The 13,271-nt window shown below is 40.5% G+C and overlaps 1 protein-coding gene and 1 pseudogene across 1 annotated transcript; one reads left to right on the plus strand and one right to left on the minus strand.

The window, feature by feature from the left end:
- The first annotated feature begins 4,103 nt into the window (after positions 1-4,103).
- On the plus strand, positions 4,104-7,721 carry pcdh8 (protocadherin 8). Its single transcript, XM_047047321.1, has 4 exons — positions 4,104-6,467; positions 6,579-6,649; positions 6,868-7,001; positions 7,256-7,721. The coding sequence occupies exons 1-4, from the start codon at positions 4,104-4,106 to the stop codon at positions 7,597-7,599; spliced, it is 2,913 nt and encodes a 970-aa protein (XP_046903277.1). The 3' UTR covers positions 7,600-7,721.
- A 2,055-nt stretch (positions 7,722-9,776) lies between these two features.
- Positions 9,777-11,814, minus strand: LOC124485615 (annotated as a pseudogene).
- Between the last annotated feature and the right edge of the window lie 1,457 nt (positions 11,815-13,271).

Below are 13,271 nucleotides of genomic sequence, written 5' to 3' on the forward strand. Positions count from 1 at the left end.
CACTGTTCTTTTTGATTCATTAGTCAGGGCAGGTATTGATCAGAGACAGCATGAAATGTATACTATAGAAAGTGGGGTTTGCTTTGAGGATTGGTTATCGATGTGAGCTTGTCATCACATGTCAGAGGTGCCAGAGTCAGAGGTCTCACCTGTAGATGGCGCTCTTACCCATGGTTTCCCTGCAGGCTTGCCGCAATGACAACAGTATGCACGCTTTTGTTGTTGTTGTTGCTTTAAAAAACAAATTCATAAATTGTGTACCGATTGTCTACTGAGAGAAGTCACTCTAGTGAAGTGATATACAGATCTTCAAACCATCAAAACATAAATGACCAATAATATGAATGTTGCATGGTCAAGTTGTTTATAGCCATGAGACAAATTAGAGAAGTCTCAAATTCAGTTTTGTTTTCAAGCCAGAGTAGAATCTAAAACAGCTTCTAACAATGGAGATGAGTGTAGTTCTAGCGTGTGTGTGAGGTAAAGCTTGGAAGTTCATGGTAACATAACACAGTCGGACAGGAGTTGGGAAACGGTACACGATCTTCAGCCAAGCACGATTTGTCTCAGAATAGTAACGTTGTCTTTGATCTTTCTCAGTTTTCTCATTATTCAAAAAACTAATAGTTTCTTTCTACATTTAGATCCAGTATTTTGCGGCCAGCATGAATAAATCCTAGAAACATGTTTACATCCATATTAACGTACTAAATGAGTTTGAAACATGCATAGTCCATCGAGATCCAATTAAAGAGAAACAGTGCATTATTCATCTGTGGCCCCTAATAGACTAATTAATTCTTTATAAAATTATAAGATAGCTCCATACTTTTCTTATGTTATGCATACCATTATCGTAATTAATCTTTGTTTTACAAATATCTTTAAAACATGACTTGATGTGTGTGCTGCATGAGAACGATCAAGACATTCAAGTGCAGCCCTATGGAGTTCTTCTCTAAAGCCTGTGCCATGTGTACCCAGCTACACTGTCATTTCAGGAATCTGAGGCACAGAAAGGGCAAGAAAGGCACTTTTGTGTCCATGGCTATTTTAGAGCCAACTGTGACAGAACTAACAGAAAAATAATGTGTAATTAGGAACATCATGCTTAGCATTTGGCCGGTTTAAATTCGTTGGAGTGTGTAGGATGACCGGGGACCACCTGGAAGTCTGATCCCTTGTCACCTTCACATCTGTTGCTGACACGTCGACACCCATTTGTCTCAGGGAAGGATTGGGCATAGGGGTACAAAGGTTCATCTGTTTTTCAGAAGGATAAGATTAAACACAGTGTAGAGTTCATGTCCTTGGTTCTGACATATACACTACTACTTTAGAGAGCATTCAAGGTGGTAAGTGAGATGAGGAAACTGAGAATAGCATGGGAATAATATTGGATGATTGTACCTTTTCTTTGAAATGTGTGGTTAAATCAGTTATACATCAGTATATAAATGTAATGTGTCATGATTAAAGCACATCCTTGACAAAAAGATCAATAGGAAACGTTTTGTAAGTAAACTAGATCACTAGGGAATCAACAAAACATCTTGGTTTGTGTGTTTCAGAACACACATTTAGTACAAATAAATAATTGTAGAAGGTTAATGTTGAAATTAACTTTGAGTAACCATTTCTCAACGGTAGCTCAGTAATACCTGGGTAATTATCCAAAAGGCAGTTATTTGTGGTCTGCTGAGACATTTGCTCCCGGTGGCATATGTGAGGATTAATACCCACAGTGTGACCAAAAGCTGGGCTTGCTGTCAGCCTACCTGTTTGTTGCCATTGTAAAACTGAAGGAGACGGTCCTCCAATGGCCCAGATCTCTGAATCTCCAACCACGTAATAGATAAACATGAGACAAACATCTCTGATCCTCACAGTAGTTGTCGAGAAGAGGTCTGCTAAACATAGATTAATGTTATTCTTACCATTAATTAAATTCACCTCAGTCCAGCAACAGATGGCCAGGCCCCTTAATCTGCTCTAAGGTCTTACAGTCATTGCACTGGTCTCAATCAAGCTGTGATCTGCCTTAATCCCCACACTTAAGAGGCAAACATATCGCTCAGCCATGGCTCAGCCAAACTAACCCGAGCACATAAAGTTTGAAAACACAATGATGTGTCAAAGTAATCACAGTAGATCGAAAATATAACTGATTTGATGCCATTGACATTGACTAGCTGATATAAAGGTACAGTCGAGCAAAGGCTGTGTTATGTATGAGATTGCAAAAGCTAAAATAAGAAAAAAGTCAATGTATTAAATTACCCTAAATATGAAAAAAAGAGAGCACGTTGTCTGTCTTTGGATCTGACAATCTTGTTCATCTTCAAACATCGTTTTTGTTAACCTTAGAAAGATGTGGCCACCCTCATGAGTGAGATATTTGATAAGATTAAAACATAAGCCTCTTAGTAGCAAACAACTAATTTGGCCCATGGTTTGGTATTAACTACAAAATCCAGGATTTCAACACCCTTAATGCTTGGGGGGAAGAGGGGGGGGGGCAATGCCCAGGGTGTTTTTGGGTATGGGGGCTGTCTGAGCATGCTTCTGGAGGAGAAGACTGTATCTTTGTGTTACAGTGCTTCCATTTGTGTTTCTTCTTTATGAGACCTTTATGAGACAGGCTGCATATTGATAGATTATTTCTAAAGATACCAGACACAACTGTATACTTTCTTTAATAAAGTGACCTTTAACAGTCTCCCAGTTTTCTTTTTAATTCTTGATACTGAAGGTTTTTTAACGCAGCCTCAATTCCAGAACTTGCACAATGAATGATTGCAGACAGCGTTTGCACACATTTTCTGTAACTATAATTTTTCCAATTAGCAAATACAGGAGACATTTTGTGACTTCTTCCATTTAGAGAACTATCAGTTCAGTACCAATTATTGTACAGAAAAGTACAGGTCAATCCTTGGTGAATGAACATCATGCTTAGTTAATTACTCATTCTGTTCAGCCATTTACTTTCATGTTGCAGTATGTTGATACGGGAGACAATAATTCTTGGGACGAGAAAACAAGCACCGTCAGATATCTCCATCATTATCACCATCACAACCATACTGGTATGAGTACAGAACAGAAACATCTTCCTATTAGACTATGAGTCATACTGTCCTGTATTCTAATAGTCATTGCCCTCACTTTCTGGAAAACACCATTCTGTGTATTATGAACTAACAGTAAGAACATAATGAGTATAGAAGTACCCCCCACACACACACAAACATGCACACACAACACAAATTATGACTTGGTCTTACAATTTGTGGGTTAACACAGCAGCAAAGGATTTTTTTGCATTTGCAAAGTGTGGCTTTTGACACCTTCCTGTATGTGCTTCCCTAGGGGGCTCAGACAGATTTAGCCCATACTTGTGGAGGGTGTCAAGAGCCAGCCCTTTGAAGCCAAAACACTCCTTTTAATCAACGCAGGCTAATCACCCATATGGTTGTCAAATGACACTTGATAGTGGCTATGGTCTTTAGTAAGTTGGGAGAAGAGTTATTTAGTACTCAAATCTTCAAATCTTCAAAGTCAAATCTTAACCTCTGTTGGATGCAATTTTTCTGTTGAATGAAGGCCTATTATACATATTAATGCCAATGTTTTAAAAGACACAGTTCACAAATATTGTAGTATTGGTTTGGCATAATTACTTTCAGTCTTTTACACATCTGATTTGGTTTTTGGCATTGTGAACCTGGCCAACTACACATCTAATACATTTTACAATAGCATATACTTTAATAAGCCTTTTGGGATAATCGTATTAAGCAGACTTTTCTAAAATAAACACTTTGTCATTACATTATCAAAGATTAAATCATTTTGTCTGAGACCATTTGCACATGGAAAATAAGTCTCGACAGTTTGCGCCAACTGTGCGCCATTTGGTTTGCCACTTCAATGCCATTGGCTGAAGGACCAACGTATTAGCATACATCAAGGCTTATAGATCAACTGTCTACGCTCGACACTCCGTACTTGGACAAACCGGTTGTGCTAAGAGATTTACCTCAACAGAAAGTTTTTATTTGCACCATTTATGCTGTTCTTTGTTTTCTTAGTCCTGAAAAATGGGATTCTGCATAATTAGAGGAGTTGGAGAGTTGTTGGTGATTGTTTGGTTGTTTTACTGTGTTCAGTGTACAACGACAAGATACTTTACCTACGAAGAGGATGCGCCTGGGACAGAGATTGGAAATCTCTCTTGGGATTTAAAGATTGACCCATCGGAAGACCCTGAGACATCATTCCGTTTTATGCAAGAGTCAAACTCCTCTTTAATTCAAATGCGTGAGATTGATGGACTTCTAACCGTCGGGGAAACAATTGACAGAGAGCAACTCTGTCCGCGCTCCCCCAGATGCTTTGTCGCGTTTAATATTGTAGCTTTGTCAAAAGAAAAGTTTCAACTGATTCACGTCGAGATTGAGGTGAAGGACATTAACGATAACCCTCCTCAATTTCTCCACAACGAGACAAAACTGGAGATATCCGAGAACGTTTCCTTGGAATCCAGATTTCCTTTGCCAATAGCAGTTGACCATGATGTGGGAGGTAACTACATCCAGAGTTATCATATCTCTCCCTCGAGCAATTTTGTCGTTGATGTGCGCACGAGGGAAGATGGAGTAAAGTATGCAGAACTTGTGTTGGTGAAAAAACTGGACAGAGAAGTTGAGGATTCATATACCATCGAAGTGACAGCCACCGATGGAGGGGAGCCACCCAGGTCTGGATCAATTACGGTGTACATCACTGTACTGGACTTTAATGACAATAGCCCAACTTTTGAACATAATTCACTCACAGTTGAACTTTACGAAGACTCGCCTATAGGTCATCGCGTTCTGAAAGTGCACGCTTTTGACCCAGATGCTAGCATTAATGGCGAGGTGAGATATGGCTTTGTCGAGGATCCGACCTCTGACGTATCGCGTGTTTTTAATATTGACCCCTATTCTGGTGATGTGACTTTGAGAGCCTTAGTTGATTATGAGATCAAGAGATCATACGAGTTGAACATCAAGGCCTCAGATTTAGGCATGCACTCTGTCCCTTCCACCTGCAAAGTTGTTGTGGACATTGTTGACGTAAACGACAACCCACCAGAAATTAAAATCAAGCCAATGACTTCTACAAGTGACGGGGTTGCTTTCATTACGGAGTCCGCCGCGGAGGAGAGCTTTGTGGCCCTGATCAGCACGTCAGACAGAGACTCAAGTTCAAACGGCTACGTCCGAACAAGCCTTCATGGACACCAGCACTTCAAACTGCAGCAGGCTTATGGAGACACATTCATGATAGTAACTACTACTACTTTAGATCGTGAAAGAATCCCTGAGTATAACCTTACTGTTGTGGCTGAAGACCTTGGAACCCCACCATTCAAAACCATCAAGCAGTATACCATCCGAGTTACTGACGAAAATGACAATGCTCCTCTGTTTAGCAAATCATTATTTGAAGTTTCAGTCCTGGAAAACAATATCCCAGGGTCGTACGTAACCACAGTTGTTGCACGGGATCTAGATACTGGAAAAAATGCTAAAGTCTCATACAAACTCATGGATTCAGAGGTGACTGGAGGCGCATCAATTTTAACTTATGCCTCTATAGACCCAGCCACAGGGTCATTGTATAGTCTGAGATCATTTGATTTTGAGACCCTTAAGCAGATTGAATTCACCATCCAAGCAGAAGACCAAGGCTCACCTCAGCGATCAAGCACATCTACAGTCCGGATCAAAGTTGTTGATCAGAATGACAACTATCCCCGTTTCACTTTCCCTGTTTTGTTCAATGACTCTGCTGATGTTGCTCTGCCTTACAACGCACCCCTGGGATATCTAGCTCTAAGGGTCAAGGGTGAAGATGAGGATGAAGGTGTCAATGCTGAACTCTCCTACCATATTGTACAGGGTAATTCGAACGTCTTTGCCGTGAACAAAGACACTGGGGAGATTGCTTTGAAACAGGGCCTGACTTCACAAATTGGAGACGTGCTGGAAATAAAGATTACTGTGAGCGACAATGGGATGACCCCCCTTTCAACCACTGCCACTATTAGGTTTGCTGTCACAGACTCACAGCCTTCTGAAGACCAGCTTGTCGTCATGTTACCGTCGAGTGATGAGGAGCGGTCCAGTTTGGATGCTTCTCTCCTGGTTATCGTTATGCTCGGTGGGGGGTGTGCCCTGCTGCTGATTGCCATTTTGATAGTTGTTGTCACGTGCAAGCTGAACCGAAAAAGAAGAAACCAGGGCTCCAAGAAGGAAGTGACTCGACGTCTGTTCGACTGTAGGCCTCTTCACGTGCAGAGACCGACTGAACCTAACATGTATGGTGGCCAGAGAGGTTGCTTCAGCAACAAGGCAAGCTCATCGCTGGAGGATTCTTGTCTCTATGAAGAAAGGAGTGTAGACTCCGAGACAAAGGTGAGTCAATTGCTTCCTGTAGTTTTGGAACTGTCCACCCACTCCTTTGCATTCAAATTATGCTTTGAACTACGACTGAAACTGAAACTGTTCTTACTCGGTGTTCCTAAGATATTCCTGCCCCCTAAGCCGTTTCAACCAACTTCTGTGTGGCAAGGTGACAAATACTGCCTGCAGCTAAGGTAAGAATATTTATTTTCCTGTTTTCATTATGATGTGATTTATTCACATGTATATCCTGAATTGCTGGTACTTACCCATTCTCTCTGCATACTGTAATCAGGGATGTCCTGTGGAGGAGGGTGGTTGGTGTGGTGGCTGCCATCATAAGTGAAAAAAACACATCAATAATCCGATACAGTGGTGCGGTGGTGGCTAATATGTTTGATTCTATTCACAGTGGCACTGGGAACACAGACCAGCTGAGCGTGAAGGACAGTGGCAAAGGGGACAGTGATTTCAATGACAGTGACTCTGACATCAGCGGGGATGGAGGAAAGAGGAACCTCAGTACATTTCAGCCCTGGGCCAAGGGTGAGTTTATCCTCATTTATTTTCAATTTTTAAAGTTCTATATATTTGCTTGTAGTAGAATAATAATGATGAGGATTTGCATTTATATAGTATGTCTCAAACTTAAATGGCTTCACACCTGCCCTGCCAGCAATGCCTAGCTCCCATCTGAATAGAGTACACAGCCATGCAACAATGACTGACACTTTCATGAAAACTGGAGTTTTCGCCTTCTTGGCGAAATTGTAATTCTCTAAGTGTGTGTTCTATTTCAGGTTCACCCAATGCTGCTAACACTCTGGCTGTGGATTGGCAAGGCACTTACTGTGTAATACCAACCCAGAGCTTTCAGGACTCAGGAGACAATGCATACACAATAGGCTTTTCACAAGCACCAGTCTACAACAATCCCATTGGCTATTCCCTCTCCTGGAAAGACTCTGGCTACAACACCAACTTTCCCAAACCAAGAAGCAGCTTGCAGACATTCTCCAAGACAGGCACTCTCCCCTCCTACTTCTCCCATCAGCAGAGCAAGTCAGCAGTTGGTGGAAGGCACAAGCACAAACCGGAAATTGTTACTGTGGCAACAGAGTCTGAAGTTGCAACAATTTTTTGACCGCCATTCAACATAACAATGTAGGCAACTGTAGTATTCACTTTATTGTATACTGATTGATGTGTTACATGTATATACTTGAACACATGCATGTCACATTCATCAGTACAGTACTTGTATATATTTTTTTCAACATGTAAATATTGTTTTATTTTATAAACACTTAGTCATCATTGAAATACTGGAATATAGAATTGTTCTTACAAATAAAATATGAAATGACAAATTTGAAGTCTGCTTGTTTTTAATTCAGTATCTCTTCTTATCGTCTTCATCTCTGTCAGGGTGTGGTGAAATTGATTTTCTTGTATAGGGACATGCATTAACATAGATTGTGAAGCAAAGTTATTATGAAATGAACATCAGTCATTAAGAACTGTATATTAATGAATACTTAAGATGTCAAGTCTCATCATGTCACACGTTCTGCATTTCAATGTGTACTACATGTAGATAGCCAGCCATCTCCTTGTTGTGGTGCCATTGTATTAAGAAGTCTTACTCTGTCCGCTGTGGTTCTCTTATTGATATAAAAATATATGAGAAATATGTGGCATTGAGAACATTTTTATTTCAACACTGTAAATAATAAAAAACATTCAACATCAACATTGCATCTTCAACAAAGAAAGCTGCCTAAATACCTGAAGTTCTATTATAGCTGTAGACATGTTCAAACAAGACAAATATAAACACTCAGACAAAAAAAGTGTACTGACATCGTCCATACAGCATATCAATCAGAATAGTACATCTTAAATGTAATAAATAAGATATTCAACATCTCTCACAAGAGAACTTGTCTGTTGGGAAATTGGTTGCTTTTCATCAGCATCTTCACATGTAGTGGATCAGTCTACTCCATTTTGGTTGACTAGAGGGATGAGGGACTCAGTAGAGCAGGCCTCTGGAGGTGTGGCCTCCATACCCACTAAGCTCCAGCAAAAAACTGATCTCTGAAACATCTTTAATGAACCTCTTGTCTGAGGAATATATGTTTACATACTGAAATGAGTGTCATCTTGTAAAATATACACATTTTATATTTTCTTTTGCAAAGGTTGAATGGCCTATTCTGCACAGAAGCTGATGGGTTTTCTTTAGGCTATTCTACATGTGTCCAGGTGAAAGAGCAGAATATTCCATCTGCTGAAGGCCAAAATCAAGTCGATTGAAGAAAATGCTAATACAAGAGAAGGATGTTTAAAATCTTACATAATCCCACCATCTGAGCTCCATGAATGTCCTTAAGCGGTTGAAAACAAATAAAAAGTTCCCTGAACTTTGGCCAGTGAAACTGTTATACAGCTCTATTGGATGGAGCCAGAATGACCCACATTAGAATATAATCGTTGAGGGGTTTTATCCATTTATAACAGTTTACAAAATAAAGGAACACTGCATTACAATAAATCAACTGTGATGAATATCTGTTGAGAGGAAATAAATCTATGAGAAAGTCAACTGATTAAAATGTATTAGCCCACAACTAGGCTATTTCTATTTCTACAGAAAATAATAGGAACTTTCCATGTAGCAGTAACAGGGGGGGGCTTAGACTTGGCCCATTGATAAGGCTGGGCATTTTGGTGAAGCTAGAAATCCTAACGGCAAAATGTACATCCGTAAACACCTTCCTAAACATATATATATATTATGAACCAGAAGAGGAAGAGAACAACTTAGAATAAAGCAGGAAGGTCACCATTTTGCTTGCAGTGATGTACTACAAAGTGACAGGTCTCCAATTGCCCTCAAAGCAAAAATGCATTTATCAATCAATAGAATATGGCTTACTTCATCATTGCTTTATATTTCCCATGTAGGTCAGATAGATGCTCGTCGACCCAATAACTTGTGCCACAAGGTATATTCATCGGTAGAGTTCAGTGAAAGAGATTGTAACCAAAGAGCTCATCCACCAATTTGTCAATAGACAAATCTATCATTTTCGTGCAGTTGCTCTTCCATGCCGAAAGATGAAAATGTGTCTTTACGTAATGCCAGCTCTCTTTTCAAAAGTAGCTCATCGACAGATGAGCAGGATCTGATCAACTCACTGCTAGACTCACCCAACCATGACATCTTTATTTGTTGGCAGATTTCCGAAGTATCCTTTTTCGTTTTAATTGTGCTATAGTGTCCCCTTCTAATGGTGGCTCTATATACTAATGCAATTACCAGGACGACTCCTGTCAATAGGAGAAAACAGCCAATTTGGGTAAGACAAGACTCAAGAGTCAGCTGATTCTTCTCCAAGTCTGTTGATTCTGGCAGGGCCGTTGTTTGCCATGTCGATGGTGATACCCCAGTGACGATAACATTTATCTTCACCTTAGTCATCATGGGAGGGATTCCCTTATCAGTCACACCTACTTCTACCAGTAGTATTTTCTCAGAGGGGTTAGACTGTGTGCCTTGGAGATACAGGTTGCCAGTCCGTTCATTGACTGCAAATAATTTGCGTGCGTCCTCCAAGATAAGGAACTTCAGTTCTGCATTCAGTCCCTCATCTGCGTCCTGAGCTTTGATCTGCATCACTGGGATATCACTAGACGCATCAGTGGCCCAAAAAGCAAAAGCGACACCATTTACTAAACGAGGATATGTTATCACTGGTGGGCAGTCATTTTTGTCCACAATTCTTATCCAAACTAATGCCGTTGTTGATAGCTCTGGGTACCCACTGTCACTGGCCTGCACTTTCAATTTGATGTCTTTTATCTGCTCATAATCGAATGTCTCCAGTGCATATAGAGACCCTGACAGTGGATTAATTGACACAAACTGTGTCGAAGGGAGAATTGTGTGCGACTGATCATCTGTTAGTTTGTATGTAATGTCAGCGTTCTGTCCGAGATCGGGGTCAAAAGCCAGCACAGACATGATAAATGCCCCCACAACGTTGTTCTCTTCGACCCAAACTTCGTAGACCACTTTATTGAAAAGAGGGGCGTTATCATTTTCGTCGCTCACTCGGACAGTGTATTCCGTCTGTGTTTTTAGCTGTGGTGTTCCAAAGTCCATTGCCACAAAAGTTAAGTTGTATTCAGCCTGTTTTTCTCAATCTAAATGTGTGGTTGTTATTATAGTGTGGGTATTACTTTCGTTGGCCTTCTGGAGTCTGAAATGCTCATGGCCCTGCAAAGAACAGCTCACTTGACCGTTCAACCCAGAGTCGCTGTCCATGGTGCTGATCACAGCCACGAAACTTCCCTCTGCCGCGTGCTCGCTAATGTAAGCAACTTTGTCAAACTCGAACGGTTTTATAAAAATGAGGGGGGAGTTGTCATTAACATCTAATATATTTATTCTGACAGTGCACACGGCTGGCACGGAGTTAAGTCCTAAATCAAATGCCTTAATTTTGAATTCATAAAAACGAGTTAACTCAAAATCAACCTCTCTAGCGAGAACCAAACGCCCTGTAAATGAATCGATTGTGAATATGTTTTGTATATCTGCAGGTGTATGTTCCGCAAACGCAAAAATGATTTCACCATTCTTGCCCTCGTCAGGGTCTGTTGCATTTAGCTGTGAAATCAAGACACCTACTAACGTATGCTCGTAGACGTCCACACTGACAAAGTCGTCTACAAAAGATGGACTGTTATCGTTAAAATCTACTATTTTGACGTGTACTGTCAGTATACCAGACTTGGGTGGACTTCCACCATCCATTGCCATGACCAAAATGGTAAGAGTGTCTTCTGTCTCTCTGTCCAGTTCTGTAACTAACATGAGATCTGCGTATCTATCTCCACCTTCATCCATTTGCTCTTTGATATTAAAATGGTTGTTAGATGAAATATAGTAGTTCTGTATGTCATGTTGGCCAATATCTTTATCCGAAGCTATTTCTATGGGGAACCGTGTTCCCAAAGATGCGCTTTCAATGACCTCAATATAAGTGTCAGTGACAGGGAACAACGGTGAGTGGTCATTAATGTCCAGGACTTCAATCTCCACATGAATTAGGTGAAAGCTGTCATTATAACTTGCGACTACATCCAGCGGAAGCATGCAGTGTGGTGAGCGATGACACAGTTCCTCTCGGTCGATTCGTTGACCTATCGACAGCTGTCCATCCACCTCTCTCATGTTAATCAAACAGATATTCGGTTGCTCGATGAATCGAAAACGCGATCCAGATTCACCAATGTCCAAGTCTTTCTTTAGGATTCCAATCTCAGTGCCCCTTTCGTCCTCTTCCATGACTACATAACGTTTGGACCGACTTTGGTCAACAGGTTGCTCAAAAAATACAATAACAGCGAATATTTCAATAACAAACAGCTTGCAGGCATTCATTTCAACAAGTGTACTTTTCCTTCTTTAAGTTGTCCAAAAAATTGCCTCATGTTCTCTTACGTCGATCTTTCTTTATCTGGGTTTATCTGCATGGGTGTACAGGCTGTTAGACCAAACATGTTCTTTCAGTAATTAGGCAATGGTGCTTTAAATTGGTCCTGAATTAATCTGAAAAGAGGCTTCGAGAGGGTAATCTGACTATTTTTCATCCTCCCCAATCCTAACGGGACATTCATTAATCAATTAGGCCGTGTCAGTGGTTGACAAGACATTCTTTGACTGTAAAAAATATCGCGTCACTCGAAGATATATATCACCATTTAAGTTTGTATGTTATTTTGCAAAATACTGTAGCAAATTTCAAAACATTTGTTTGTTTTGTTTTAGAAAACCCAATAATTTCTATCACCCAGTAGCTATATCTTAATAAACATTCTGTTGGATCTGTGGAATCACTTTAATGGCTAATAACTCACAATAAACACAAAACTGATCAAAGACAAATTACTGTCACATTTCAGAAATGTTGTCTGGGAAAAACATAAATACTGAAAATCATGCTGGTTGCATGTAAATGGGTTTCAAAATAATATCAACCCTCTGTTGGATTGCAAATGACACCACTAGGGGGAAACATCAGGCTACGGAACCAACAGTATGTGAAAGTCTTGCCAAAGAAAAAAAGAACAAAAACAATATCCAGTAAGAATTCAGTGTGCCACCTGTCAATCTGTTCCCCTGCCTCTGCTATTGAGTGTGCTAAATAAACAAATCTATAAACAAATAAAGGCAAAGAAGAGGAGGCAGCTGAACAGTGAATGAGTGCTGAATGAGTGCTGAGCAGGCTTAATGAAACGAATGGTGACCTTCACAGTTATTTATTTGATGGCTAAACTAACGTTGTCGCATAGGAGACACTTTAATGAAACACTTCCGGTCATGCGTAGACAGCCCTACTTAACACGCACCAATTCACTTGATTTTCAATAGATGAACCCCAAGTTCTTTTTCTCTTAATGCATCCCTTCCTCTACAATGCATTCAACCCACTGTAATCAAACATATCGTAATACAGCTCGACAGCGTTCTTACATAATGCATCATTCTTTTCCATAGTCAAAGGTCACATTGATTGCTGCCTTCTGCCTTCTCTCACCTTTGTAACAAACCTTCGCTTCTGCTTCCAACGCTCTGCAATCCTACACAGGAAACATGGCACAAGCACATTGAATGGTCTGTCAGACTCATCTGTGGAGGGTAGGGTAGCACACGTCAATGCCTGCAGTTCCTTTTCTGAAGACCATGTCAACACTGTGGGAGAACTGCAGTCATGGGACGACAGTGATGAATCTGCACCAGTT

The sequence above is a fragment of the Hypomesus transpacificus genome, chromosome 23, assembly GCF_021917145.1.
Source record: "Hypomesus transpacificus isolate Combined female chromosome 23, fHypTra1, whole genome shotgun sequence".
NCBI classification, from domain to species: Eukaryota; Metazoa; Chordata; class Actinopteri; order Osmeriformes; family Osmeridae; genus Hypomesus; species Hypomesus transpacificus.

Bases quoted from the DNA above. Each gene is read 5' to 3' on its own strand.
- pcdh8 (XM_047047321.1), top strand. From the start codon at position 4,104: ATGGGATTCTGCATAATTAGAGGAGTTGGAGAGTTGTTGGTGATTGTT. The intron at 6,468-6,578 runs GTGAGTCAATTG...GGTGTTCCTAAG, and splicing joins GTGTAGACTCCGAGACAAAG to ATATTCCTGCCCCCTAAGCC. The intron at 7,002-7,255 runs GTGAGTTTATCC...GTTCTATTTCAG, and splicing joins ATTTCAGCCCTGGGCCAAGG to GTTCACCCAATGCTGCTAAC.